This window comes from Pituophis catenifer, unplaced genomic scaffold (assembly GCF_029215685.1).
Source record: "Pituophis catenifer annectens isolate HBS135680 unplaced genomic scaffold, rPitCat1.0.hap2 SCAF_8, whole genome shotgun sequence".
Taxonomy (NCBI): domain Eukaryota; kingdom Metazoa; phylum Chordata; class Lepidosauria; order Squamata; family Colubridae; genus Pituophis; species Pituophis catenifer.
This window is the reverse complement of record NW_027256888.1, coordinates 47,027,090-47,053,322: the sequence shown is the minus strand read 5'-3', so window position 1 is coordinate 47,053,322 and position 26,233 is coordinate 47,027,090. Positions and strand designations below refer to the sequence as shown.

At 37.0% G+C, this 26,233-nt stretch overlaps 2 protein-coding genes across 3 annotated transcripts in view; one reads left to right on the top strand and one right to left on the bottom strand.

Moving 5' to 3' along the window:
- The first annotated feature begins 11,985 nt into the window (after nucleotides 1-11,985).
- Nucleotides 11,986-26,165, top strand: PGRMC2 (progesterone receptor membrane component 2). The gene is made up of 3 exons (XM_070948999.1): nucleotides 11,986-12,451; nucleotides 22,972-23,127; nucleotides 24,280-26,165. Exons 1-3 carry the CDS (start codon nucleotides 11,986-11,988, stop codon nucleotides 24,375-24,377), a joined length of 720 nt encoding a protein of 239 aa, XP_070805100.1. The 3' UTR covers nucleotides 24,378-26,165.
- The window catches only part of LARP1B (La ribonucleoprotein 1B), a 60,646-nt gene continuing 50,537 nt past the window's right edge, over nucleotides 16,125-26,233 (bottom strand). The window contains exons 20-21 of one of the 2 annotated variants that reach the window (XM_070948997.1): nucleotides 20,434-20,531; nucleotides 16,125-16,417 (exon numbers count right to left, since the gene is read on the bottom strand). In XM_070948997.1, coding sequence (XP_070805098.1) covers nucleotides 16,397-16,417; nucleotides 20,434-20,531 — 119 coding nt within the window. In that variant the 3' untranslated portion in view covers nucleotides 16,125-16,396. The remainder of the gene's footprint in view (nucleotides 16,418-20,433; nucleotides 20,532-26,233) is intronic. The other variant, XM_070948995.1, reaches the window with a different exon arrangement.

Genomic DNA, 26,233 nt, shown 5'->3' with positions numbered 1-26,233 from the left:
GATACTTTGAGGACAGAAAAATATGGCTCATCTTCAAAATATTTTTTGCTTCAGTTAATATTCTTGATGCAGAGAAAAAATGCTGTAGACATACAAAATAGATCTTATCAGTATATAATAATATAGGTTGAACTATAAGTGCTATTCCAAAGCTTGTTTGGAGACAGATAAAAATGCATCAGATAGTAATATACTGCATTGATTCTAGAGAATGTACAATCAGATTGTGGAAATCAAAATGGTGTATTGCGTATACAAAATAATAAGAGACATTGTGAACTTTTGTTTTCAAATATATACCAACAGGCTGTTGTTATATATTGTGGGGAAAAAAACTTGTACAGGTAGTCTTCGATTTATGTCAGTAACAGTAACAGAGTTGGAATTGAGCCCAAAATTTCTATTGCTAAGCAAGACAGTTGTTAAGTGAATTTGCCCCATTTTACAACCCTTCTTGCCACAATTTTTAAATGAATTACTGCAGTTGTTAAGTTAATGACACAACTGTTAAATGAATCTGGCTTTGCTTGTCAGTTTTATAAAAAGTGATCACATAACCTCAGGATATTGAAACCATCTATTGAATCAGTTGCCAAGGGTCTTAATTTTGATCATGTGGGGATGCTACAACAGTTGTGTGAAAAACGGTCATAAGTCACTTTTTTCAGTTCTGTTGTAACTTTGAACGGTCACTAAACAAACTGTCATAAGTCAAGGACCACCTGTATAACATTTCCAAATGATTTCTTGAGAATCTGGAAAAGGTCATATCTATTTAGGCGGCTTCAAAAATGAGAATGGCAGGAAAAATTCTACATTATCACCCTGATAAAGCATTTTGGTGCACACATTTATATAACAAGAGATACTAATAATGCACTTTTTTTGCCCATATATTTTAGTTGTCACCATAGGAATGAATGGAAAATCCTCAACAGCAAAGAATTTTTCATTAGTAAATCTTACTGAAAAAATGTCCTATGTGCTTCTTCGTTTTTTATTTCTCCAACGTGGATAGTTAAGGAAAGTTCAAGAGAAAGGATTTATTGAACTGCTAATAAGGAACTTATCTTTTAACTTCTTATTGATGAAACATTACAGTTAGAGTCACTTTCTTCTCACAAAGAAAGCCAACTTACATACTGCAGGTTTACTGTATCATTTGCTATGTACATTTTATTGTTTACTCTTCAGCATTTTTTTGCATTTAGAAAAAACATTTATTGTTTTACTTTAAGCTACAATTGATTTATATTGATAATGAGCCATCAAGCTGATGTCAGTTCTTAACCACATAGATTTTTCCAAGATGATTTAGCCTCAAATTAGTCCTTCAGATTTTCCAAAGGTGTACCCTTCAGAAATGTAACTAACATGCACTCTGATGCTAGTCGTCCTCTTTTCTCTTCTCCCCTCCCCCACCTTTCACAGCATTACAGACTTCTTCAGAGAGCTAGGTACTGTATAACAAGCTTTAATGGATTGCATGATTGATTGACTCGAGATTTGACAGAGCTACTTTAATACTCGATTTCTGAAGGAGGTTAGAATAAAAGATCTCCAAGGTATCTTGCGTTCTTTGTTACTAAGATTTTAGATCGTAGGTTAATTATTCCTGTATAGCATCTTATAAGGTCATCCTGCTGTTAATTTGCTGATATATCAATAATGAAAAAACAGCTCCATATTAGTTAACATTAAATGTTTTTAATCGCTATTGTGAAAATGAATTTAAACTAGTATGTAGCACAACAGCTCCTACCCTGTTTCCCTGAAAATAAGACATCCCCTGATAATAAGCCCAATCGGGCTTTTGAGTGCATGCACTAAAATACCCCTCCCCAGAAAATAAGCCCTCTTCCTGAAAATAAGCCCTCCCCGAAAATATTTAAACGTATGTGCAGCCGGTCCCCGCCATTTCCTCTGGTTAGGGTTGGGGAGACAGAGCTGGAAATCAGGTAAGATGGCAAGAGGAGCCCCGTCTTGCTTCACTTGCCCCAAAATAATAAGACCTCCCCGAAAATAAGGCCAAGCGCTTATTTTGGGGTTCAAAAAAATATAAGACAGGGTCTTATTTTCGGGGAAACATGGTATTACATTATTATATAAAAGTGAACCAAATATAAATGTACATTTTAATCATCAAATTATATGAAAAGTTCTTCTCAGTAGAATATATAGCTTTAGCCATCAAAATCAATTGCAATAGAAAAATAATTTGGGTGGGCTTTGAAAACTGAATTAGTCAAGATATGAAGAGTAAGAAATAAACTAGATAAGAGGCGGGGTGAAATCTAAAATTTGTTACTACCGGTTCTGTGGGTATGGCTTGGTGTGGGGGGGTAATGTGACTGGGTGGGCGTGGCCAACTTTTTTTTTTTTTAACAACTTTTAAAAGCATTTTTTTTTCTACAACCTCTTCGGCCAAAGAGGTTGTAGAAAAAATGCTTTTAAAAGCCTCTGACGATCCCAGCTGAGCCGCACTATCATCAGAGGCTTTTTTTTTTCTTTTAAAAGCATTTTTTCGGCTGAAGAGGTTGTAGAAAAAATGCTTTTAAAAGTAAAAAAACAGCCTCTGATGATCACGCGGCTCAGCTGGACATGGGGGGGGCACGCAGGGATTTTTGCTACCGGTTCTCCGAACCACCCGCCACCATCGCTACCGGATCAGCCGATCTGGTCCGAACTGGGAGCATTTCACCCCTGGATAGAGGGAGATAATTCTCTTCAAGTGCAGGACGGAAAGCAGAACATATATCTGCTTCGCCCAGGTATTGGTGATAAGAAGAATTTATTTTTAAAATATCCTAATGACATGAGCATTCAGAACTGGGTATATTTATAGACTGAAAACTGGACAGAAAAAAATGAACAAATTCAGGGACAACAGAAGCTCACATCTAATGTAAAGCTATTGGCCCACAACAAGCAGTATTGCTTCTAACACCTCTTTTTCCAACCGTTATGATATGCATACCATGTCATATTGTAAACATAAATATTATGCTACACTGTTATTGATATGTTTGATGAGTTATGATTCCTCTTTGGAATACTGTTGTACTGCTGTTCTAATGCTTGCACGCAGAAGAGCCTATGCTGGAGATACTGCCTTTGCATGCAGTATTCTGATCCAGTTCTCCAGATAGCATAGGCTTCCCATTTCTCATTGTTCTGTTACCAGTAGTTTACAAGCTGGGGTAGGAATGTGTGTTTGGGTTTCACAGCAAATTATTGCAAACATGTGAATAATATTAAGTATAGCCATATTATTTTGAATATAACTTGTGCACCATATGCATTATATTTGAATAGATTTGAACATAAGTTGTACACCATGTGCATTAGATTTGTACCACGTGCATTTGATATTTAGAGAAATTCACAATACTATCTATTTGAGGTAAGAATTGTAGGATTATGAACAATATCTGCTTGGTGAATCATTGTTTCTCCCAGTAATTGGGAATAGCAGGGACAATGTTTGATGAGAATCAAGTATATCTATTAGTGCAGCAGTAAAACACTCAGCAATATTAAATAAGATAAGACAGGTGTGTCCTGATGTATGTTGTTTGATTGTTTGAGTTAACCATTAACTTGGAAAGAGCTATTACTATTAGGGTAAGGAGGGTGACCCTGAAAAAAAGTAAAGCTCTAAGACTTCTTGCAATGTAAAGGGACAATTTAATGAAATCCCTGGAACATTTTTGTATGTCTTTCATCTGGGTGTTAAACAAATGTTTGGGAATGTCTAAATAGACTTTCAAAGTGAAGGTGTCAGTTTATTTACACAGGAAGCATCCTTTGTTTGAGCTACGTCCTAATTTACAAAATGCATTAATACCATGCATTGGCAATTATGGAAGAAATTCCAGATTTCCACACCCAGATAATTAACATGTTTTTACAACAATTGAAAAACTAGTTCCTAAATGAAATGTAAGGCAGCCTTACCAAGTTTTATGCTTGCATGTCTTCAGCCAACTCTACATTAGAAATTGTTGAATATATATCAAGTTTCTTTACATCATTTAATAGTGGTCAAGGTTTTTAATTGTATGCATTGTTTTACTGGGAACAAAACAATTCTTTGACACATTTCCTTTACTTTTTAAATACATTAACAATTACTGGTAGCCACTAAGTGCCAAACTTTTCATAAATTATTGCCTATAATGATGCTGCAGCAATACTGCAATATTGTTATTGATTCTACATGACAGTAACTCTAAACAACAAGTAATAGCTGCAACGTAGTTATTGCGTTAAACATGATATCCAATCCTGACTTGTACTACTGACAGACCCACCCAATCTCAGTTTGCACTCATGAGACTAAGCCAGGAGCAAGTAGTTCTCAGGCAGAAAAATCATTTCTATCAAGAACTATCAAATGGGGGCTTCAAGGCCATAAAGCATAGAGCCAAGAATTCACTGCAACCTGGAATGTGAGGAAAGAAAAAGTAAGAGATATGTGAGCATAAAAAGGGACTGCACTATCTTACGTAAAGTGGTTTCAATCTAAGTTGTAATAGATATTCGTATTTAGCTGCAATGTCTGAGAGACTTCTGCTAAATTCAAGCATTAAGTTAAGGCATGTATAGTTGGGGGGATTGGGTGAGATTTACATCTAGTTTGGAGAGCCTAATAGTACCCTTTATTTACCTAATCTTTATATCACTTGTCATTAGCAGCATGAGAAATATTAATTTATGGTTAACTCCCCTTATAGGTCTTTGTCTGTTAACTTTAAAAAAATCACGTTTCAAAATCTTGTTTCATCTTCTTTTCCCAACCAGGCACAGAGTCTTTGATTCAAATCAGACTGCTGCTCAAAACAGTAAACCGCTACATAGTGGTTGAGATATAGCCAGCCAAATTTGCAATCAATAAATCATGGCTTTTATGGTTTGCTATATCACTTGATGAAATACTCATGCAGTACTTGCATCTTGAACTGCCAACCTTCCAGTAGACAAGCCCAGTGTCTTACCCCCTTAGCCATTGCACTCCTGGAGTCATCCTATTCTTATGCTAATAAGAGTTATTAATTTTATGGCTACCTATCTTATACATAATTATACAGAATTATCCTAGGTGGCTCACAACAACATGCAATAAAACCCAAAAAATAATCCACAAAACCCTTATTCAAAAACATAATTATAGTGCACAATGAGGACAGGCTTATATCACCTAATTGATGGCTAAGTGAATCTAGAAAACTCTCATAGTTACCAGTAGAAAAATCAGCACAATCCCAATTCAGTTTAGGTATTTGTAATGCCGAATCTAACATATTTTCTTCACATCAAACGTTTTTGTGTATACATGACTTGCTTTTTATTTTTATCTTCTGGTATTTCAGACTATTGCTTAGAAATCATACTACTTTTAAATTCTAAAATATCTCTGTATTCGTATTGATTATATTTAGAGATTTATGAACATCTTTTGTTGAAACTAGACTTCAACTCATGACCATAGTGGAGACCATCAAATACAATTGAAATGATAGCTGTTAAGTGAAGCACTGTAACTGCCTCACTTATGTACCTCCATCCCTGCTCTTTCCAATGTGGTCACTAAACTAACTCATGGATTGTTAAGTGGACCACAGTGTGGTCACAGGAGTCCTGGGAAAAGGCTTTGGGAAGGCTCTAGAAGGCCTAGCGCAGGCCCTGCACTAGGCCTCCCCCACCCTGAGGCACTCATTTTTAATTCCTTGGGTCTGCTTCCCATCCCACTGGCTCCACACTCTCTTCCTCACCTGCATCACCCATTTATATTTCAAAGATCTTCAGGTCTCAGGTTAGGGAAGGAAAGCATGCCTCTTTGTTCCTGGGCTGCATGGTGCAATCGAGGAAGAAGCATTATTTTCTGGATGGCTGCATTGAATTGTGGGCAGGCCAAAAATGGCAGCCTCTTCTAAGATCATGCCACATAGCCCTAGAATGGAGTGGCTTGTTCTGCTTTCTTAAAGTGAGCTCCAGACAATTTCAGATCACTGTGGAGCTTTCTGGAGCTTGTATTAGAGAAGCAGAGTATCATGCTGTATTCCTGGGCTGCATGACATGATCCTAGAAGCAGTTGCCATTTTCTGGTGGCCACTTCCAGGATCACACCATGTGGCCCAGGAACGGAGCAGCATGCCCCACCCTTCCCTAATCCAAAGGTCTCTCCAGAGACCTTTGAAAGATGAAGAGGAGAGTGTGGGACCTGGTGGAGTGGAAAGTAGGCCCAAGCCTTATGGAGACCCATGAGGGGAATGGGGGAGATAGGCAGGGAGGTGCTGCAAAATACCAGCAGTCTATCATAAAGGCGAACGACCGCAGGAGTACTGCAGCAGCCATAACTGGTCATAAATAATTTTTGAGGAGTCCATCATAACTTATTATGATGCTGTGACTGGTCTTAAGTGGAGGACCTGTTAAACAATTACAATAATAAACAATATACAACAATAAATAACCTATCAGTATTCATTTATTTAAGGAAATAATTTACCTGCCACCTGAGTTTGAAATGTCTGAAACCAAGCAGTATAAACTAATCCATGTCCAAAAAAATGTGAAACCATTTGAAATTGCCAGAAGGTCAGCAGATAACTCTGCTAATTCCACATTACATCTTCTAAAAGCCAGGTGGCACACAAGATGTTGTTGATTTGTAGAATCTGGTCTCATCCTCAATGTCTATACATATAGTGTTGTAGGAAGTTAGCACCCACCCCTTTCCTGGAAGAGTGAAATATTTTAGGAAATATGAAAAAGGCAGAATATTATATTTCCCTGGATGAGAAATATGAGAAGCATATTTTACAGACAAAGCAGCTCCCACCTTCCTGCCCCCCACCCTTTGTCAATGGGCCATTAAGGCTTGGACCAGTCTATTCTACATAACAAAGATCTACCTCCTTCAGGCAGAGCCATAGTAGGAATTGCCAAAGATAGGATTAGCCCTCTACACAATAGTAGAAACTCACCACATGTGACCTGGGAAGCACATGTGATCATCAGCCAGCAAGGCCCCCACCCTCTGGGAGTCTGACAACCAATCAGGATACTCTTTTGGGGCCCCAAGAAATGCAGAGCCAGAGAGAGCATAAAAACCCGAGGATTTACTGTATCTGCCCCTTTTCTGTTCAGGAACTCAAGCCATGTGATCCTGTCCACCATTAAACCATCTTTCCAAGCAGTCTCCATGTTTCCAGTGTCTGTTTTCCCCACTTGGAGCAGAACCTAGAAGGATGTTTCTTCCAACAATTGGCGACCACGAAGGGACTCCAAGCTAACCTAACCAATGGACCAGGCCCAGGTAAGCCTCCCTTGCTAGCAGCAGACCCATTGAGTCTGTGGGTATGTTTTCCTGGACCTTGGCCATTTGGAACTAGGTTTTAAAGGGGTTTTGAGTGTTGAGCTCAAAGGCTGCTTGGAAAGAAGGTGAGTACCTCTAAATTTTAATTTTGAAGTATGGAAAAGCATGGGAAATTTGTGTATGCCTGCATGTGTGTAGTGAAGGCCCTTCTCCCAATCACAGCTGGATCTTGCTTCCTCTGTGCATTTCTTAGCCGCAGAAAGACTAACAGTCTGGAGAGCATGGGGGTTTTGCCAGAGCACAGGACCTTCTGTTAGGGAAGGAGGATGTGTGTGTGTGGGATTCCACCTGGAAAACAGTCTGATTTCACCTCTTTGAGCGACCTCTAGCCGCACCTCTGCCTACTGCTAGCTCCACCGAGCCATGACCGGTAGGATAGAGAAAGCAAGGGGGGGTTGCCAAACGTGGAACTTTGTGTTTAAAAGGAATGGAAGCCGAGCGAACAGAAGCGTGTGAAGGGGGGGTGGTAATAAAATTGTGAAAGGGAAACCCGGTTTTGTCCAGCCCAGACACGGGGCGAGCGTGTGTGTGTGTAAGAGGAGGTGCCCACACCTGGCTGCAGGGGTCAGCAGGTCCTCGCGGATCCCCTTTTTGGATCCGAAAAGTTGTGGTGATTCCCTAGAGGAAGGGGCCCATACTTCGCAAGGGAATCGAAGTCCTTCCCAGAGCTTTTTCCTCTGAAAACTGAGAGCGTGCCACCCGGCTAAGTCGAAGTGATCCTTCCGGAGAAAAGGAAAGGGTCATGGGTAGCGATAGTTCGCGGGTGGCGGGGACCCCAGTAGATGAAGTGCTCGCGGCCTGGGACGCCAGGCGGGTGCCCATATTGAGGGGCATGGATAAAAGGAAATTAGGAAAATTGTGTTAAAAATGGGCTTTGCTAAGAGAACACCGGGAGACAAATTTGGCTAAATAAAGGTACTTAAAAGAAAAGGGAAATATATAAATAGGAATGTTGGGTTTTTGTTTGTTTTGTTTGTTTGTTTGTCTCTCTGTCTTCTATGCAACCACGTGGTATGTTTAAGATTTGTGCCTTCCCTAATTTAACTGAGATTTATGTGGGAATGATCAGTGTGTGTGAAATCTCAGAGTTCTGTTTTCTTCTCTTCATCTTCTTTGTTTTATGTGTGTGTGTCTTTGGGCGCCCTCGAGGTAATTGTAACTGTAAAATGTATCTGATCTCTAGAGACAAGAATTTTAAATTGTTAGAAAAAAAAAAGGGTTGAAGCAATGAAAATGGGGGAGAGAGAGAAAAAAGAAAGAAAGAGCCTTTGCCCTGTGTTTGTCTGGCCAACAAACACAGATTAAAGAGAGCATTTCATTTCATTTCTGTTTTTTTTCTCCTCCTCTCTCTGTATCTTAAAGTAACAACTCAAGTTTATGAGGAAACGTTTTAAGTTTGTTTACAAGTAAAAAAATCAGTCTTGCATTTACTGTATGTGTTTAAATGGGTTTACCTGTTCATCTCTTTCCTGAAGCATGTGAATCCAGATTTTTCTTATCTGTTGTGTCTCCATTTTGTTGGAACTGCATTATCTGTTTAGTAACTGCAATACTGTTGTGTTGTTTCTTTTCAAACTCTGCCTGCAAGCTATCTACACCCCCCCCATCTCTAATCCTGTTACAATGCCTTTCCTGAGAAGATTACCCACAAAAGGGGGGAGGGGACCCTGTTCTAATGTCTTTCAGCCCTGCACAAAGGACTCTGCAACCTGTGGAAGCAGAGCACATGGATCCAGATGCTGCCTCCAGAGGAGACCTTCCATCTGATTGAACCAGGAATTGGGTTTGAATCCAGTCTCCACTGAAAGTCAGCACAGCAACCAGAGTGGAGCAGATCTTCCCAAACCTGACTGACCAGCCCTACCACCAAGCAGGCTACCCAGCAGACATTAAAGAAAAGACCCTGAGATGTATAAGTAAAGACCAAAAGACTCTTTTCAATTCCCAGAAGACAGCTGGAAAGACTATGGGGGGAGGGTGGAAATCCATTGTAAGGTTTTCTTTCTTGTCTCATTTATATTGTAATCAGTTTATTGTAAGAATTGTATTTGAGAGTGATTGCCACAGCAAGTTATGTACACTCTAGATTTCTGTCTGGTGGAGAGGAGAAATATGTCCAAAATGTTTGTATTGTCTGTATTGTAAAAGTAGCTGCATACACATGCACACACAGAGAGACATACTATTCAGAATTAGATTGAAACGATTTCCTTCACTTACCTCCACACAAAGCTTCTCTTAGGTTGATTTTTGCTCTGTAGCACTAAAAGCCCAAGTAGTCATATCTCCCTGATAATTCCATGGGGAGGAAGCAATCCCCCTCAGGCAATTCCCTCACTTGAAGAGATAGCAGAAAAGTGATCTCCAAAACCCAAGCCCTGACTGACTCACAAATGATGCTGCCCAGTTGCCCAGTAAAGGAAGATATATTGCACTGGTGGTCTCATGAGTAGAAATCCCAGGGCTCATTATGTGTAACACCAAAAAAAAAAAAAGAATGGATATTGTACACTGGCTAACTTCAATTTGGACTCACAAATCCTGGATGCACTAAACTAAGAGCTAGGGCAGGTTTAGTAACCAACCCATGAAATGGGCAGCCTGTAATTTAAAGGAAAACTATGGCTGTGAAAAAATTTTGGGACATGTGCTTGCTTGAAACCTGACTGGAAGCTCACAGAAAGTAATATCTGAAGTCTGAAATTAATTGGCATGGAAAATTGGATACTGTAAAATTCTTACCAGAAATTTTTTCCTGGCTGCTAGACCTTCATGGTTGAAAGCTTTTGGAAGCCACTGAAGGAATCCTTTTCTGTTGCCTCTATCAATGCCTCCCCTTTGCATTAGAAAATTAAAAGCACCCATTAAGCCTCCCTGATGTGATCAATTTTAATCTTTTGCCAAGAACTTGTTTCAAAACTCACGTTTTGAAAAAAAAAAGAGTAGGGATTGTAGGAAGTTAGCACCCACCCCTTTCCTGGAAGAGTGAAATATTTTAGGAAATATGAAAAAGGCAGAATATTATATTTCCCTGGATGAGAAATATGAGAAGCATATTTTACAGACAAAGCAGCTCCCACCTTCCTGCCCCCCACCCTTTGTCAATGGGCCATTAAGGCTTGGACCAGTCTATTCTACATAACAAAGATCTACCTCCTTCAGGCAGAGCCATAGTAGGAATTGCCAAAGATAGGATTAGCCCTCTACACAATAGTAGAAACTCACCACATGTGACCTGGGAAGCACATGTGATCATCAGCCAGCAAGGCCCCCACCCCCTGGGAGTCTGACAACCAATCAGGATACTCTTTTGGGGCCCCAAGAAATGCAGAGCCAGAGAGAGCATAAAAACCCGAGGATTTACTGTATCTGCCCCTTTTCTGTTCAGGAACTCAAGCCATGTGATCCTGTCCACCATTAAACCATCTTTCCAAGCAGTCTCCATGTTTCCAGTGTCTGTTTTCCCCACTTGGAGCAGAACCTAGAAGGATGTTTCTTCCAACAGTGTATATGACATAAATCCTTTATCTCAAGCTGTAGCTTCCTAGAAATCCGGCAGCAAACTTGTACTTTATGAAATTAGTCATCCATTAATTCATTGAAAATTACATATGAGCCTATCTAAGGCTATAACTCTTTTCCTGTAAACTACTCACTAAATTTTTAAATATAGCTTTGTTTTAAAGCAATTTTAAAATATTTTGATACATTATAAAAAGATGGTTTTGTAAAAAAAAGCACTATAGTTATCCATTTAGCATGAGATCATGTGTCAAGTAATCCTCTAACATTACTGGGAATATCTTTGAATTCTCTTTGAGAGTTGCTTTTATGCAGGAGCAGATACATCTTTTAGCAGGGGTTAAAAAGTCTCTGGAAATTGTGGCTGAGTGAATTCAGGATATTAAGCATTATTAGTGCTTTGTGTGTTCTGTGGCTGATGCAGACAAGACCTGCTAATCGTTATTTATGTCCTCATACAGCAATTGTAGCTCATTTATTAATAAATGAGATCACCAGTCACAACTTCTAGCCAATTCCACCGAAAATGATAGGTGTCGAGGACGTCCAAAACAACCCGGAGGGCATCTGATTGGATAGGGCTGAGACTTAGGAAATTGTACATCTTCTCCACTGGAGAAAGGACACTGAATGAAACTCCGCCCCGAAAATCCTTCTCCAAATAAGCAACTACAGTATGCACCGTCTGCTTTATGCTGCAGGGCGGGACCCTAGAAGCGTATTTATAGTAATGATGATAAACTAAAAGCATTCGAGGTATACGAACTCAGCCCGCAGCAACGTCAGAGTCCATCAAAGCACGCCTACATTTCAGCAGCTCCAACCACCCGCCAAACTCCAAACCGACGGCGACCGAAGAGCGAAGGTTTTTGTGAATATAAGGGGGGGCGGGGCGGGGAAGGGGAGGACGGACGCAGGCGCGTTTTTCTGCTTCATGATTTCTCCCGCCCTCTCCAGCGAAGCTTTTCATAAGGTGGAATTCAACCGTTGGGTAGCCGCGTGCACCTGTTTTTTATTCGTTTCTGCTGGGCGCGAGCTAGTATGCGTGACGTGTCTTTAATCGCAACCAATCGGAGCGAGGAATGAAAAAACACAGAAGGTGCCCCGCCTCCGCCTTTCCCCCTCCTCCCCGACTGGGGCGGAGCGGTTCCTTTCAGGCAGGCGCTGGCTGGGCAGTGATGGCGGACGATGGGATTGGGAAGCTAAGGACGGAACAAGGCGACGGCGACAGCGGCGGCACTCCGCCGGAGACGGCGGCTGCCTCGTCCGGAAGCTGGCTGTGGGGAAGCTGGTTCGACATGCTATTTATCTTGACGCTGGTGATCGTGACGCTTTTGGCCTATCAGGTCTACAAGCGCTGGGGCAAAAGGATCGGAGCGGGGGGCGCGGCGCAACAAAATCAGGCCCACTCCTTGCCCCGCATGAAGCGGCGGGACTTCACTCTGGAGCAGCTGCGCGAGTACGACGGCGCGCGGTTGCCGCGCATCCTTCTGGCCGTCAACGGCAAAGTCTTCGATGTAACCAAAGGCAGCAAGTTCTACGGGCCCGGTGAGGGGAGAAAAGAGGCTTCCCGGCAGTTTGGGGGCATAAGGGGTCTTGAGTGTCGCTGTGGTTAGAAAGGCCTTTGGGGGAGAGAAGGTTGGATGGTCTTTTCAACTAGTTCCCACATTAAGCCAGTCTGTGGTTAACCGAACCCAGGATTTACGACATTGTTTGGGTTCACCTAATTCATTACTAATTTCAGGCTAATGTCTTGTGAGCGCCCAATAATAGCAGATACTTATTAGATAAAAAAAGCATCTTTATTTTATTGGATAAAAAAGGTAGCGACATTCTTTTAAGCCTTCAGTATGAGTAGATGGAAACAGATGTTCTTTCAGACAGAAGTCTACATCTGGTCAAAGTTCTGGGTTGTGTTGTCATTTCTTTTAAGGCTGCCTTGTCATCTTAATTGAAGATATTTCAACAGTTGGAATTGAATATGGGCCACAGTCCAGCTTATTACATTGTGTTGAATATGAGTAGGCAGTTTTGATCTTATCATAGTTTTTTTTAGTAATAGCTACCCATAGTTACCTTGAAAAAAATCCCTAGCTTTCAATTAAAATGAACTGAATGTATTTTTAAGTTAGTGTGGAGTTGTAGTGATATTTTTGCATTGCAATTTGTAAGAAATATGAAAATTAGTCTCTTATACAGATTTCAATGAACTTGATAGTTTAAATCTATTTTATTGTGAATGAATAGTACGGAATTGTAATAAAAATTGCAGACATCTGTAAAGAAGCATGTAGTGTATAGTAAAAGAAAACATGGCATAAGTCAAGGCATTTCTAATTTAGGTAAGCGTTGTAGTTGTAAGTAAAATAAGTAGGTTCAACAAATTTTACTGCTGTTTTAAAATACTTAGGATAATAAAGAACTTAATTATGTTATTTTAAAAGCTATCATATTTTATATAGCATGCATAGGGACACCATTGAAATTCCTATATTGTTAAATAATGAAAAGTGAGTTGTAGTGGCTGCTATATTTAAAAAAAGTTTGTGAAAAAAATTCTGAATGCTGTTTAAAAATTGGTGGCCTCTAATAGCTATTTGTTTATATTGTAAATAAAGTTTGAAAGCCAGCAAAGTAGTTGAGACATCAGTTTAACCTATCAGCATTATTTTAAATATGTTTCATGTAGTTTATGTGTAACTTGTACTACAGGATTCAAGTAGCTAACATACTTGGACCATTAGATCTTGCTAATCTAGATATTTGAGTTAATTTAGGAGGACATAATTGAAGCAAATTAATGTATCAAGGTGAATGTTTACACAATACAAACCACAGTACAGGTTTGTTTATTTATCAGTATTGTAAATATTGAGTATATAACAATACTTTTACAACTGTAAATAACTTAATCTAAATAACAACTGTAAAACTTCTATATCAATCCTTATAGTTAAGACAGTTACTCAAAAATATAAACATTACATTTTTATTATCATTAGACCCACCCATGCTAGGTAGCATATTGGGCAGCAAGGGGTTTCCTGCATTTTTGGTCTTGAGCAAGTACTTCAGTATCTTCCCATGTGATGCTTACAATCTTTTAAGTCTTCCATGAATGTTCACCATGTATTTAGAGATAATTCAAAATAATTTGCCCCAAACATATTGTCTTTCTTAAAAGCCCTTTTGAAATAAAATGATTTCTAATTCTTCAGGAATATAAATAGTGGCAAAGATTCTGGCTGGGAGAGAGGGTCCTGCAAATACATAGGTGACAAGTTATATAAGGCTTTAATGGTAAAAACTAGCACTTTGAATTAGAATTGAAGGCCTACTGGCAATCAGTGTAGTGACCTCAGCGTAGGTGTCCTACTACTGAATGTTATGTTCTGAACTAATTGCTGCTATTGAATCATCTTCATGAGCAGTGCCATGAAAAAGGCAATATACTAGCCTGGCAGTGATGAGGATATGAATCACTGTTTCAAGGGATCCCTACTCCACATATCTGTCACATCAGCCGAACTGGGAAAATGCCTTCCTGGCCACAGCTTCCAATTATTGTTTAAGCAGTACCCAAAATTCCAGGACGACTCCCAAGATGCAGTTCTGCTCTTTTAGAGGGAATGCAGCAATCCTTAGAGCCAAAATAATTATTGAGATTAAAATAGCTTGATTACACAGAGATAATTCTCTCCTGCATGAAGACATCTGATCTTGTTTTGGCCATCTAAATTCTTACAGCTTCGAAACACCAAGTTAGAACTTCTTTAACATATCTGGCTCAGTTGGAGTTGCAATGTGTAGTAATCAATATATTGCTGGTATGTCACGCTACCTGCAGTTGTGTGTAATTAGTGAAAAGCATGGGAGAGAACACTAAGTCCTATGACATCCCTCAGTGAAGGAGCCAAGGACTTGACCCACTCTTCTTCCAGACATTTGGAACGATCCATTCAGGTAGGAGAAACACCATAAATAGTGCTCATTCCTCATAGAATGTCCAGCAGAATATCATTTCCAATAGGTTCAGGAGTGCACTCTCCCCATCCAAGTCCTAGTAGAGGTTATCAACCAAGACAGCCAAATGTTGGTCCTGTCCCATGGTTGGGTTGAACTTTGAATAGAAAGGGTCTACATACTATGTTTCCTGTAGGATCTTCTGAAGCTGAATTCTCACTACCACCTTTAAAATCTCCCAAAGGAGGAAATTGTATAAAGTTGTCCAGTGTGGTTTATTAAATTTATATGTTAACTTGTTAGGCAACTATAGATGGCTATAGGTTTGAAAACTTCAATACAGGAAAATAATAAATAAATAATAAAATTTATTACAAAATGTAAAATATATTGGGCTGGGAGCCAAATGCCTCCTATAATTCCAACAGAGTTATATAAGTCCCTGGCCTAACACCTGCGGGAAGAACCAGACTTAGGACTTTCTTAAAGCCTGTTAAATTTGGGCATGGGTGCTGTAAAATAGAAGGATTATCTGGGTTCCATTAGGTGCCAGTATTTAGTAGATGGATTAGGTTTAAAAAAAGTCCTTTCAAGGAGGAGTTACACTACTGCCTCTTTCAAGATTGGCTACACTTTCTTGATTCAAAGAGTTATTTATCTCCTCCCAAATCCAACTTCACTTTTCCAACCACCTGAAAAAGCCAGGTAGGCATGGTTTTAGTGAAAAGTTGAATAGCTGCAGAAATCAGATTTGACCAGAAACAATATGTGGTAATTATCAATGGCTCATTAAGAAAAGACTTAAAGAATTCCTCCCTCCTCAAGAATAACATGCCTGTTGTGATTCAGAATGTACTATAGTAGGCCCTTTAGAATGTACCATAAACACAATATCTTTATTTAGTGACTGCCTCTGACAACAATCATTTGCAATTGTGACATTGGTGAAAAAGTAACTTTGCAACAAATGCCTGTATTTATCTTTGCAGTGTCCCTCTCTGTAATACGTTCACTATTACCATTAGGTAGTATGCATCGTCTTGTGTTGTTGTTTTTTCTTCTCCTCACAGAGCAGAGACTACTTAAACAAGGTATCTCTTCAGCTACTTTTTTGGGCAATGTATTGTATCCCTAAAAAATACCAACACAAGTTAATAAATTCAGCTCTGTGATCTTAATTAGTAGATTAGAATCTTGGACTGACAGTTGCAGCATGTAACTGACTAGACCATAATCAGTTTCAGATTAAAAGCTTCCTTTTGCCTCCTAAATTAACGCTAGCCAAACTGCTGTTGTTAGTGCATTTGTTTCAATGTCTGTTCCCATTGTGTTTGGTTACTCTTTAAATTCTTTCCTCTCCAATGAATGTAAATACAAACATTCTCTTGTTAATAATCTTGCTGCTGGGGAGATGATTTTAAAGACGGGGTGGGGGATGGGGAAAAGGGCTGTGAGATTTGCCCCTTTACCTGGCTTCCTTGTGACAAAGTTCCAGAAGCCTTCCCTATTGCTTGGGCTAACCCTGCTGTTTCAGATCATGGCCTTCTGATGCTGTAAAGCAAAGGAAAGCTGAATTAATATCCTAAACACAGTTCATTTAATGACTACATTGCTGGTCCCAAATTTGGTTGTTAAATGAGGATTACCTATGCCTATTATTAGATAAGGTTATCTATCATTGATGGGAAACTACGTGTATTTGTAATGTATTCTGGGGGCTTCAAACAAAACTACCATGTCAAAATATAATATGAGTACATCTGTGATCCTTCTTTGGACATGGCATGCATTTAACAATATGCTTTTTGATCCGATATTGAAATAAATGCTAGAAATATAAATTCTGAACTACTAAATCCAAGAACAAAAAAACATTGGCAAGCACGATATCATTCATCCCATATTGGATATGGAATGTTAAATGGGTACAGTTTCCAGTTCTATTGATTTCAGCTATACAGTGGTACCTTGGTAGTTGTCTGTTTCAAAACTCGTTGAATTTTGCATTTTGATACAAAAATGTCCCAGTACTTGTTCGTTTGGTACTCAACCTGTTGTGGTAGGAAAAGGGGGACAGCCGCAGGGAACAGACAGGAAGTTGGCCATGCTGGGAAGATTGCTGCAAAAAGAAAAGAGGCAGACAGGAAGCCCTTCCCAATGGAACAAAGGGTCACGTGGTAAGTCACGTGATCTTTTTGGTATCTGTTGCACCTCCCGGAACCAATTAACGACAAGTACTGAGGTACCACTGTATTCACATTCATACTTTGAGCTCCTACTAAATTCCTAGGGACTGAAAAATGCTTAGGTGTGGCTGGACTGGAACTCTTCCTGAACTAGCAAAACTAGACAACCCATGATCCCATTGGATCGTTCTTTCAGAGATACTTCCTAAACAGAAAAATCAAATGATTAAGGGCTGGCAAAAAAGCAGTGGGAGCAGGAGTCACTTCTGATTTCCTGCCAGCTTCCCCATTTGTTTTTGCTTGTAGGAAGCTAGCAGGGTGCATCAGAAATCACAATCGTGACCACAACTTTATGAAAGCAACTGATGTGTAGATCCTTGAAATACCATTACATGGTGTAATGGGTCCTTGGTATTTATATACTTTCTTATAAATTAGTGGATTTGAGGCACCTTGATTAAAAAAAATGTTTTTCTATAAATGCTTTGTTTGGGCTAATTGAAGGAGACAGACAGCAGAAATTTAGTAGCATAGATAGGACAAGAAAAGTTATTAAATGAGAAAAATTAAAATTTCTGAATAGGTATCAGGTTCACTAGATGGGTTTTTTAAATCTTTTGATACATCATACATAAGAATCTGCTTTTGAAGTGGAATTGGCTTGTAAACAATCTGCTGAGATATAAATATAGGTGAATGAAGGGGAAAAGGAGGACTAATTTAGTGCTTAAGATTTCATATTAGTTTTATTCATATATTTTCTTCAGTAATAGAAATTTATAATGGAGTAATTAGATATATGATGAGATATATGATGAAGAAAAATAAAGACCTGACTGAGAAATATATGCAAAAAAAAAGGAAGCATATCTAGTATTATATTTGTAAACTGTATATCAAATTAATCAAGAGAGCGTTTCCTGTTTACCTATGAGTTTTTCTGTAGATTGGGATTATAGCTAAATTGCATTTGATGCATAAAGGTTTTGTTTCTTCTCCTTTTAACTTAATTATTTCTTACATATGTCAATCAACAAATGTTTTGATGAATCACTGGAAGTACCTACCCCAATCTAGTATAGTGTAGAGCACGCAACACTGGGATAAATAGGCACATTTGTAATTTTGAGAGTACATGCCATGGGTTTAGTTGACAATCAAAAAATCTCTCTAAGAAGGCATGATGGTAAACAACTGCTTTTACTTTTCAGGATTTCAGAATTTTACTTTCAGTTTTGTCTTTTTCTCAGAATGTGTCTCTCCCATCCCCCAAAGCACCAGATAGCAACACTTATTTTTTATTTTATTTTTTAATTTAAGAAGAATGCCTATTAAGAGAGATACTTGAGACTAGTGTTTTACAGCATATCAGGTTCCATTTAATTTTGTTAAATTAAAATTCTAAAAATGTACAGGAAATCTAGCAGATATGATAAAGCTATTTGTGAGTCGTAGTATACATTAGCTTAATATTTATCTTTTAAGTACTGGTCTAGCCATATAAAAAACAACTGCTGTATTATATTTGCAGAAAGTACTTAATGTCAGACAATGTGTCAAACAATCTTCCTTTCATTATATTCACAAAGTATGCAATGCATTATTGTAAGAATGTTTGAAACTGTAGTTTGGTTTTGATACCTTCAGATTAAGTTATTTATAACAGTAGAGATTCTGTATGTTTCTCTTCCTCAGCATTTTAATAGACACGTTGTTTTTCCTACTTTTTGTAATATGTGCAGAATTTTTTAAAAAAAGGAAGATTTTTTTTCTGGTGTCACATTAGAAGACAGGTCTAAAGAATAAAATTTTTGAGAAAATATTGAAGATGCACCTTTAAAATCTCTTTCACTGGTGCCAAAAGAATGAATTAATGGTTCCAAAAGAGGAGGTTGTAAAAAAAAGAGCATACTTCAGAATAGAAGTACAAGGCCTACGAGCTGCAACATATAACACCGTTCATGTTATGGTCTTCAGAAAATTTCTGGATTATACTGATTTTTCATTTTTTTCAACTGCAGTAAGGGTCAGAATAACTATATCAAGCATCTGTGTGTTAATGTATTGATCTTGTTCCTTGAAGTGTCATGAGATGACAACTCTGAAAATTCCATTATTGTATTGGTTTGCTGGCCAACCAATACAATACTCTATAAATTCCCTCAGAAGCCAATTTTTTAAAATGAAAATTTAGAATCAGCTGAAGAAAATTGACTAGCTTTGTTATAGGTCGCCTATTTCTTTCATAAGTGGAATTGCAAGGGGAGTGAATTTTTCATAGTTAGTTTTTTGAAGAGTTTATATTACCATGGTGCCTGTCTTTCTTAAATCTAAACTTGTTTTTACTTAATGTTCTAAAATACAACATGGATAGCATTCCCTTCAAAATCTTGTGAACTTTGCCATGACAATTTCAAGGCCAGGAATTACATTTGTTTCTGCAATGACACATGTGCAGATTTCAATTGGATACTAAAACCTATGGGATTTTAGCTTTATAAAGGCTAAATTTATTGGGCCAATATATTCTGATACTTTTATTGAAAAATGGTTTACATTCTTATGTTTTGTCAATATATTCCAAAACTTGTTAAACTATAAATCCTTATGAGTTGTTATAATCAGAATTTTGATCTTCTACAGCTTTACATCAGAATAATAAATCATCTGTCACTGAAAATAACATAATTGGAGACTATTAAATTCATTGCAAAGAGACATATGGTTCAACCAAAGGTAGATTTTTCTCAGTTCCATTGATAATAGTAGGAAAGAGAATCCTTCACATCAACTGAGCTGAAAGAGCTATTTTAAGAAATTTATATTTTTTTCTGATTATCATTTAATATACCTTAGAATTCATTTTTTTTACAATAAACTAATCACTTGGGAAGTTTCTCATGTTCCTTTTAATTTTTGTGAGTTTGTTTAAGATGAGGTCCAAATGTTGAGGGTTAGGCTTAGGTTTAGGATTGAAGAGAGTGCAAAATCTAGATTTCATCCTGGGGAAAGATTTATTTTATGAATACTGAACTTCTAAGATTCTGTTATGCAAGATTTTTTTAAAAAAAATCACAGTGACAGATTTGTATGAATTTCAGCATGCTTCATTCCCTTCTGATGCAAATGGATGGTGGGAGTCTTTTTTGTGTGTGTGTTTATTTCAAAAGCAAAGAGAGTATGGGTAATCTGGCAGTTTGGGGAATTTCTCCTTCACCTGGGATTATTTTCTTAATGAGGGGCTTTGTAGTTATGAGAAGGGATTTTTCAGGGAAAAAAGAAAAGAAACTTCTTAGCTCAGCAATATTGAACTAAATTGGGCCAATTTAAGATTACTATTTACCTACAATTAAAGAAATAGGATATTGTTATATTACCTACCTTTTCTACAGTAGTGTAAAATTTGGGGCATTGGTTATTTTCCTTTGTGTATTGATGTCTAACCATCCTACTGTGATGGGTTCTATAAGGAACTTGCCCTAAGCAGTGAAAAATTTAGCAGTTTCAGAAAATGGCAATATGATAAACAATAAACAATTTGAATAAATGCATTTGCTCTTTTAGATTATAGCAGGGCTTTAAAACTTTGCAGTATGGTGGATACCTTAAAATGTACGTATTACCACCTTCATATATAAAACTAAATATATACATATAAAGTACTAAATAAGCAAAATAAATAAATTTGATCTGATTTTTTAAAAAATGATACGTTCATGTTGCAGGGATAAGAGTCTCATCCCCCCCCCCCAAGAAATTTGAATTCTTTGTCAGAATGAAGTTTAATAAAATGTGGGAATGAAATATGCAAAACTAAAGCTAACATTGATGTGTTGTGTTCTTAAAAAATATTACTATAGTACTTGGTCATAATACAAAAACTATGCCAGAAGGGGAAAAAATACCCAGTTATACCTCAAGATATGAATTTCTCTGAAGTCCTAGCATTTAATATGGGCAAAAGTTTCTGAGATTCATTTTTCAAAACTTGGTTATGTATTGCAAATATATATTTACAGGTTGGATATGGTTCTACTTTCTGTACATGAGTGAACTTATAATTCCCGAAGCAATTGCTCGATAATAAGATTATCTCAAACTTTATGCTTGTGTAAAATCATTGGGAATTGCAAGAGATTTCTTATTTGCCTTACCAACTGACAGCATCCATTGAAAAATTTTATGATCTCTATGTGCAACGTTGAGCATCTTACACCTGGGGTCTGTATCTTAATTTTATATTTGTCCAAAGTTATGCTTTTTTTTAAGACAGAGTTAAATGTTAGCTCCCTTATTGTTAGATAAATCCTAACATCATTTGTTCTATAAATGTTTAGCACACAATTACCATTAAATTTGCAGAAACACCTCTTCATTATAAAACAAACTTTGTACAATATTTGGAAAACAGTTATACATTTTTGCATTTCACATTTTAGCACAAATTTGTGTGCATCTGTGTATACACCCAAACACACAATGATCCAATTTACTTCAGTGATTAAGGAACTAGGTTAGAAATTGTGGGACCATTTTAGTTGTGAAGCCAATAGGGTCACCTTCTGCCAGTCACCCTCTACCAACCTAGAAAGAAGGCAATGGCAAACCATTTCCAAAAACTTGCCAAGAAAACTGCAGAGATTAGTCCAAAGAGTGATCACTGTCTTGAAGCTGCAAATAAATATACATTTATATATGCATATATTATTTAGTCAGCCTAGTATCCAAGTGCGTTCCATACTACTGTATACTAAAATCCAGTGATACATTAATAATTCGATGTAGCCTGTTTAATATAAGTACATAATAGAGGTAGTCCTTGATTTATAACCACATTTGAGCCCAAAATTTCCATTGCTAAATGAAACAATCCCTTAAGTGAGTTGTACCCCATTTTATGACTTTTATTGCTACAGTTGTTAAGTGAATCACTGCAGTTAAGTTAGTAAAACAGTTATTAAGTGAATCTGGCTTCTTCACTGACTTTGCTTGTCAGAAGCTCACAAAAGATAATTACGTGACAGCATGACACTGCAACTGTACAAATATGAGCCAGTTGCCAAGTATCCAAATTTTGATCACGTGACCAGAGATATGCTGGAACCGTTGTAAATGTGAAAAACAGTCGTAAGTCACTTTTGTAAGTGCTGTTGTAACTGGTCACGAAATAAATTGAAGACTCAACACAATTTGTGCAATAAAAACATAAAGCTTGTTTCTAATGTGAAATTCTTTGTATTATTTTTAATAGGCATTTACAGATTCCATATTATATAACCTTCAAATTACAGATAAGCTATTTCCAAAGATAATTTGATAAATATTGGTTAGACTGCTAAGTTCCATTAGTTTCTTTAAAAACAGTGAAACACCCCAATTTTTCAAAGAACATGAGCCTTCTTTTGAATTTTGTACCTAAATGAAAATGTTCTATGCCTTCATATACTTTTCAACATCCTTTAGTACAGTTTTGGTGCAAAATCTGGGATATTGCTTTATATAATCAGTGTAATAATTCTACTTTGTTCGTATGGATACTCTGTTATTTTGACAGTTTTGTAGAGGAAGAATTATGTTTTTTGGGCATAATACTCCTTAGGTTGTATTAGATCCAGGTAAAATAGAATAATTTTATATTTAGAAGTCTGAAATAGAAATGTATAGCTGACAGCATCTCAATTGATTGCAATAAATTATTTTTGTTTAGCATTTGTCAATCTTTCTCAACATATTTTCTGGAATTAAAAGAAAGTAGGTAATTGAAAGTGAGTATTCAAGTACATTATATTTTAGATGTAATGGATTGATTGTTCAAATTTAATTATTTTAAAGAAAGTTTTAGTCATTAGGTATAGACAAGAATGAACAATATACCATTAAATACATGTAGTCTTATAAATATATTTTTTCTGTTTTCAGAAGGTCCTTATGGAATATTTGCTGGCAGAGATGCCTCTAGAGGACTAGCAACTTTCTGTCTAGATAAAGATGCACTCAGAGATGAATATGATGATTTATCGGACTTAAATGCTGTGCAAATGGAAAGTGTTAGGGAATGGGAAATGCAGTTTAAAGGTAATTATTTTAATTGAAAGATTTCTTTTCATCAAATGGAAAACAAACCATTGAAATACAGCTCAATATTTTTCAAATCGCATATACACATCTTGCTACAATAGTGGTGATTTCTCTTTTACAGTAGAATAGTTCAAGAGTGTGTGTGTGTGTGTGTATACACATACATATATATATGACAACTTTACTAGATTTCTGTTATCAGGTACAAAATAAGCCCAAAACCCAACATCAAGAGATGAAATGGGATGTAGAATTATATAATCTCCCCATAACTTCTGGAGGCGCAAGTAAGACGGGTTTTTTTGTAGTCATTTTTTACTGGTAGGAGCTTTCCCCATTATTCTCATGATGGAGGTTTCTACAGTGGGGCTCAAAAGTTGGGCAATAAGCTGACTTTGTATAAAATATACAAAAGTATGAAGGCTACTGCTTAACGCATTGTAAGCCGCCCTGAGTCTTCGGAGAAGGGCGGCATATAAATCAAATTAAAAAAAAAAAGTAATCTTTTGAGAATGATACTAGAGAAGTGGGACATGTCCTATATTTTCCATTCTCCAGCGCGCTGCTTGGAGAATCCAAATGATGGGGAATTCCTCAGCTTGATTGCCAGACTGGGTGAATGTTTCTTTAAGAAACATCCTTGGCCACTCCTCCCTTGCTTGGCTAAACTCCAGTTCATTCACTCAGTCACAAAGATGTGCTTTAAAAGCTTTCAGAGATAGCAGTATGTTCTTATCCTTATCTGAGTCAATTAACTCAGAGGTCTGTGCAATCTCAATTTATTCCTTTAGAGAAGCTGGAAGCTTCTGTACCCTCTGAGTTAATATGAGCCCACTAGCTCATCTAAATCCCTGTATTGCATCTCGTGTGGAATTACTAAAGGAGAGCAGAGCATGTAATATTTTCTTTACAGTGACAAAAGCTATGATGGTCAAATGTCTTTGGAACATAGTGCCTTTCATTTTGTATTGCAAAAAGTGACTTTTGCAATACAAAAAGAGATGCGTTACTTGAAGAAAATAGACTGTAATAAGACAGTCATGAAATTTATACATTTATGATGGCTTTGTAACAACAAATGTAATAAGTAAGATGATATCAACTGATTTTTAAACATATGTATTATAATATTCTTTATTTCTTTTCCAGAAAAATATGACTATGTAGGTAGACTCCTAAAGCCAGGAGAGGAACCATCAGAATATACAGATGAAGAAGATACCAAGGATCACACTAAACAAGAATGAACTTTGTAAATCACCAAAGTCAGGGGCCTTTGGAACTGTAATCTTTTATTCCCCATCAAAGAATGCCCTACAACTTGGGTACACTTCATCTACTACAGAAAATGATTTGTTTTATATATGATCCTTTCCTGATGAAGATTTGATTTGATTAGTAGGCATTCTTTGTGCTGCCAAACATTTATTTTTCTTTTATTCATTTTTTTTTTTTTTTTTGCAATTTATCTGTGTCTGGAAAGGCTTCATTAATGGGGGCCAGGGATATAAAATGCAAAGAAAGCAATTTCTTGCAGCATGTTGAAGCCTTTGAACAGTTTGTTATTTACAGGCTTATGTGTTTCATGTGTAATTTCTACTTTTTGAGCTCTAAATGGAAAATGTAGTTCTTTTAAGGAATCCAGTTAACATAGCAGCTGAAACATAATAAATGGGACTACTCAGACAGAAAACTACTTCAGAGCTCTGCAGATTATATAGTTTCAAATAAATTTCTCCTAAACGATAGAAGAGAATTTATTTGCAGACATTATCATCTGAAATCTGCCTTCTATGCTTCTCTTTCCCTTGAATCAAAACAAAATATTTGTGCCTTATTTCACTTAGACTTGAATTGTTTTAGAGGAAAACCCAAAACATAACATGCGTTACTAAAAGCAGCAATGAAGATTGGCTAGAACAGTCAGTTTACTGGAACAGTTGATGTCATTCTGTATATAGAATATAAAGAAATACACAGTGTTATATATATAGATATATATATATAGATATATATATATAAATAATGTGTGTGTGCGTCTATATACATACACATGCAAACTTTAAAGAGTATAATGGCCAAATGCATTCTCCCTTTGCTTTTTACATAAGCTCAATTAGTGCTTTTTCCATCCCCAGGGAGCTCCTTAAAGGTGAGGAGCCTAACCTCATATCATTGTGAAATGAGGGTATGCATGGATGTGGGTGCTTGAGTGCAAAAAGTGGGAGGATGGTTCCTACAGATATTGTAAATATGAATACAATTTTAATAAAGCATGTAAAATACCAAATGTGCTGTCAGACTTTATGTAGATGCTGAAAAGTTAGTATTGGTGGCTAGGACTTTGTGTTTCAGGACAAAAAGAAAACGACTTAATATTTTTGCACTGTATTAAATAAACCATTGGCCAGATATTTTTAATAATTTCATCATTAATTGTAATACATAAAATGCAACAGTTTCAGTGAATAAATACAGTGGCATATATCTGCATAGAACATATATCTGGAAATGCTTTGTTGAATATGTCATTCTCCTTTCCTAGCCTATTAACTGCATCACTTCTTTATTTTTTGATATAGCAAGTACTTTCTGAAATGGAACTTAAATTTTCTTCCAGGTTTTGCAAACTAGTCAGAACACTAACACAGTTGTGGCATCCAAGATTAAAAAGAAAAAGCATGTAATAAAACATCAATGAGTCTGGCAAGAGGGAAATGTGATCTTCAGTATATCTGTTATCATTTCCACAAAAATGTGTGAAAAGTATCTGGTCCCAAATGACCAAATAGTTCTGGCCTTTGCTCAGGTTGGATTGTAAATGGTGATAATTGATAGTATCTATAGAAAAATACTGTTCCCCCTTTTTTTTGATGAGAACTTTTGTTGCATTTATTTTTAATGTCAGCCTCCATTGATGAGCCAGTTATAATTTCACTCCAAAATTTTATTCTATAATTGAAATTATGCGGTCTGTTTTGAGAAATGAACAATTTGTGTTCTTTTATAAAAAAAAATAAAGTGTTCTGTAGATATATTGTTAGTGTGTTGTACTTCTCATTTCCTCATAGGGAAACTTGTAAGGAAATCTTGGCCTCATTTG

Coding starts and splice junctions, on each gene's coding strand:
- PGRMC2 (XM_070948999.1), top strand. CDS start 11,986: ATGAAAAAACACAGAAGGTGCCCCGCCTCCGCCTTTCCCCCTCCTCCC. Junction 12,452..22,971: donor CAGCAAGTTCTACGGGCCCG/GTGAGGGGAGAA, acceptor TTCTGTTTTCAG/AAGGTCCTTATGGAATATTT. Junction 23,128..24,279: donor ATGGGAAATGCAGTTTAAAG/GTAATTATTTTA, acceptor TTTCTTTTCCAG/AAAAATATGACTATGTAGGT.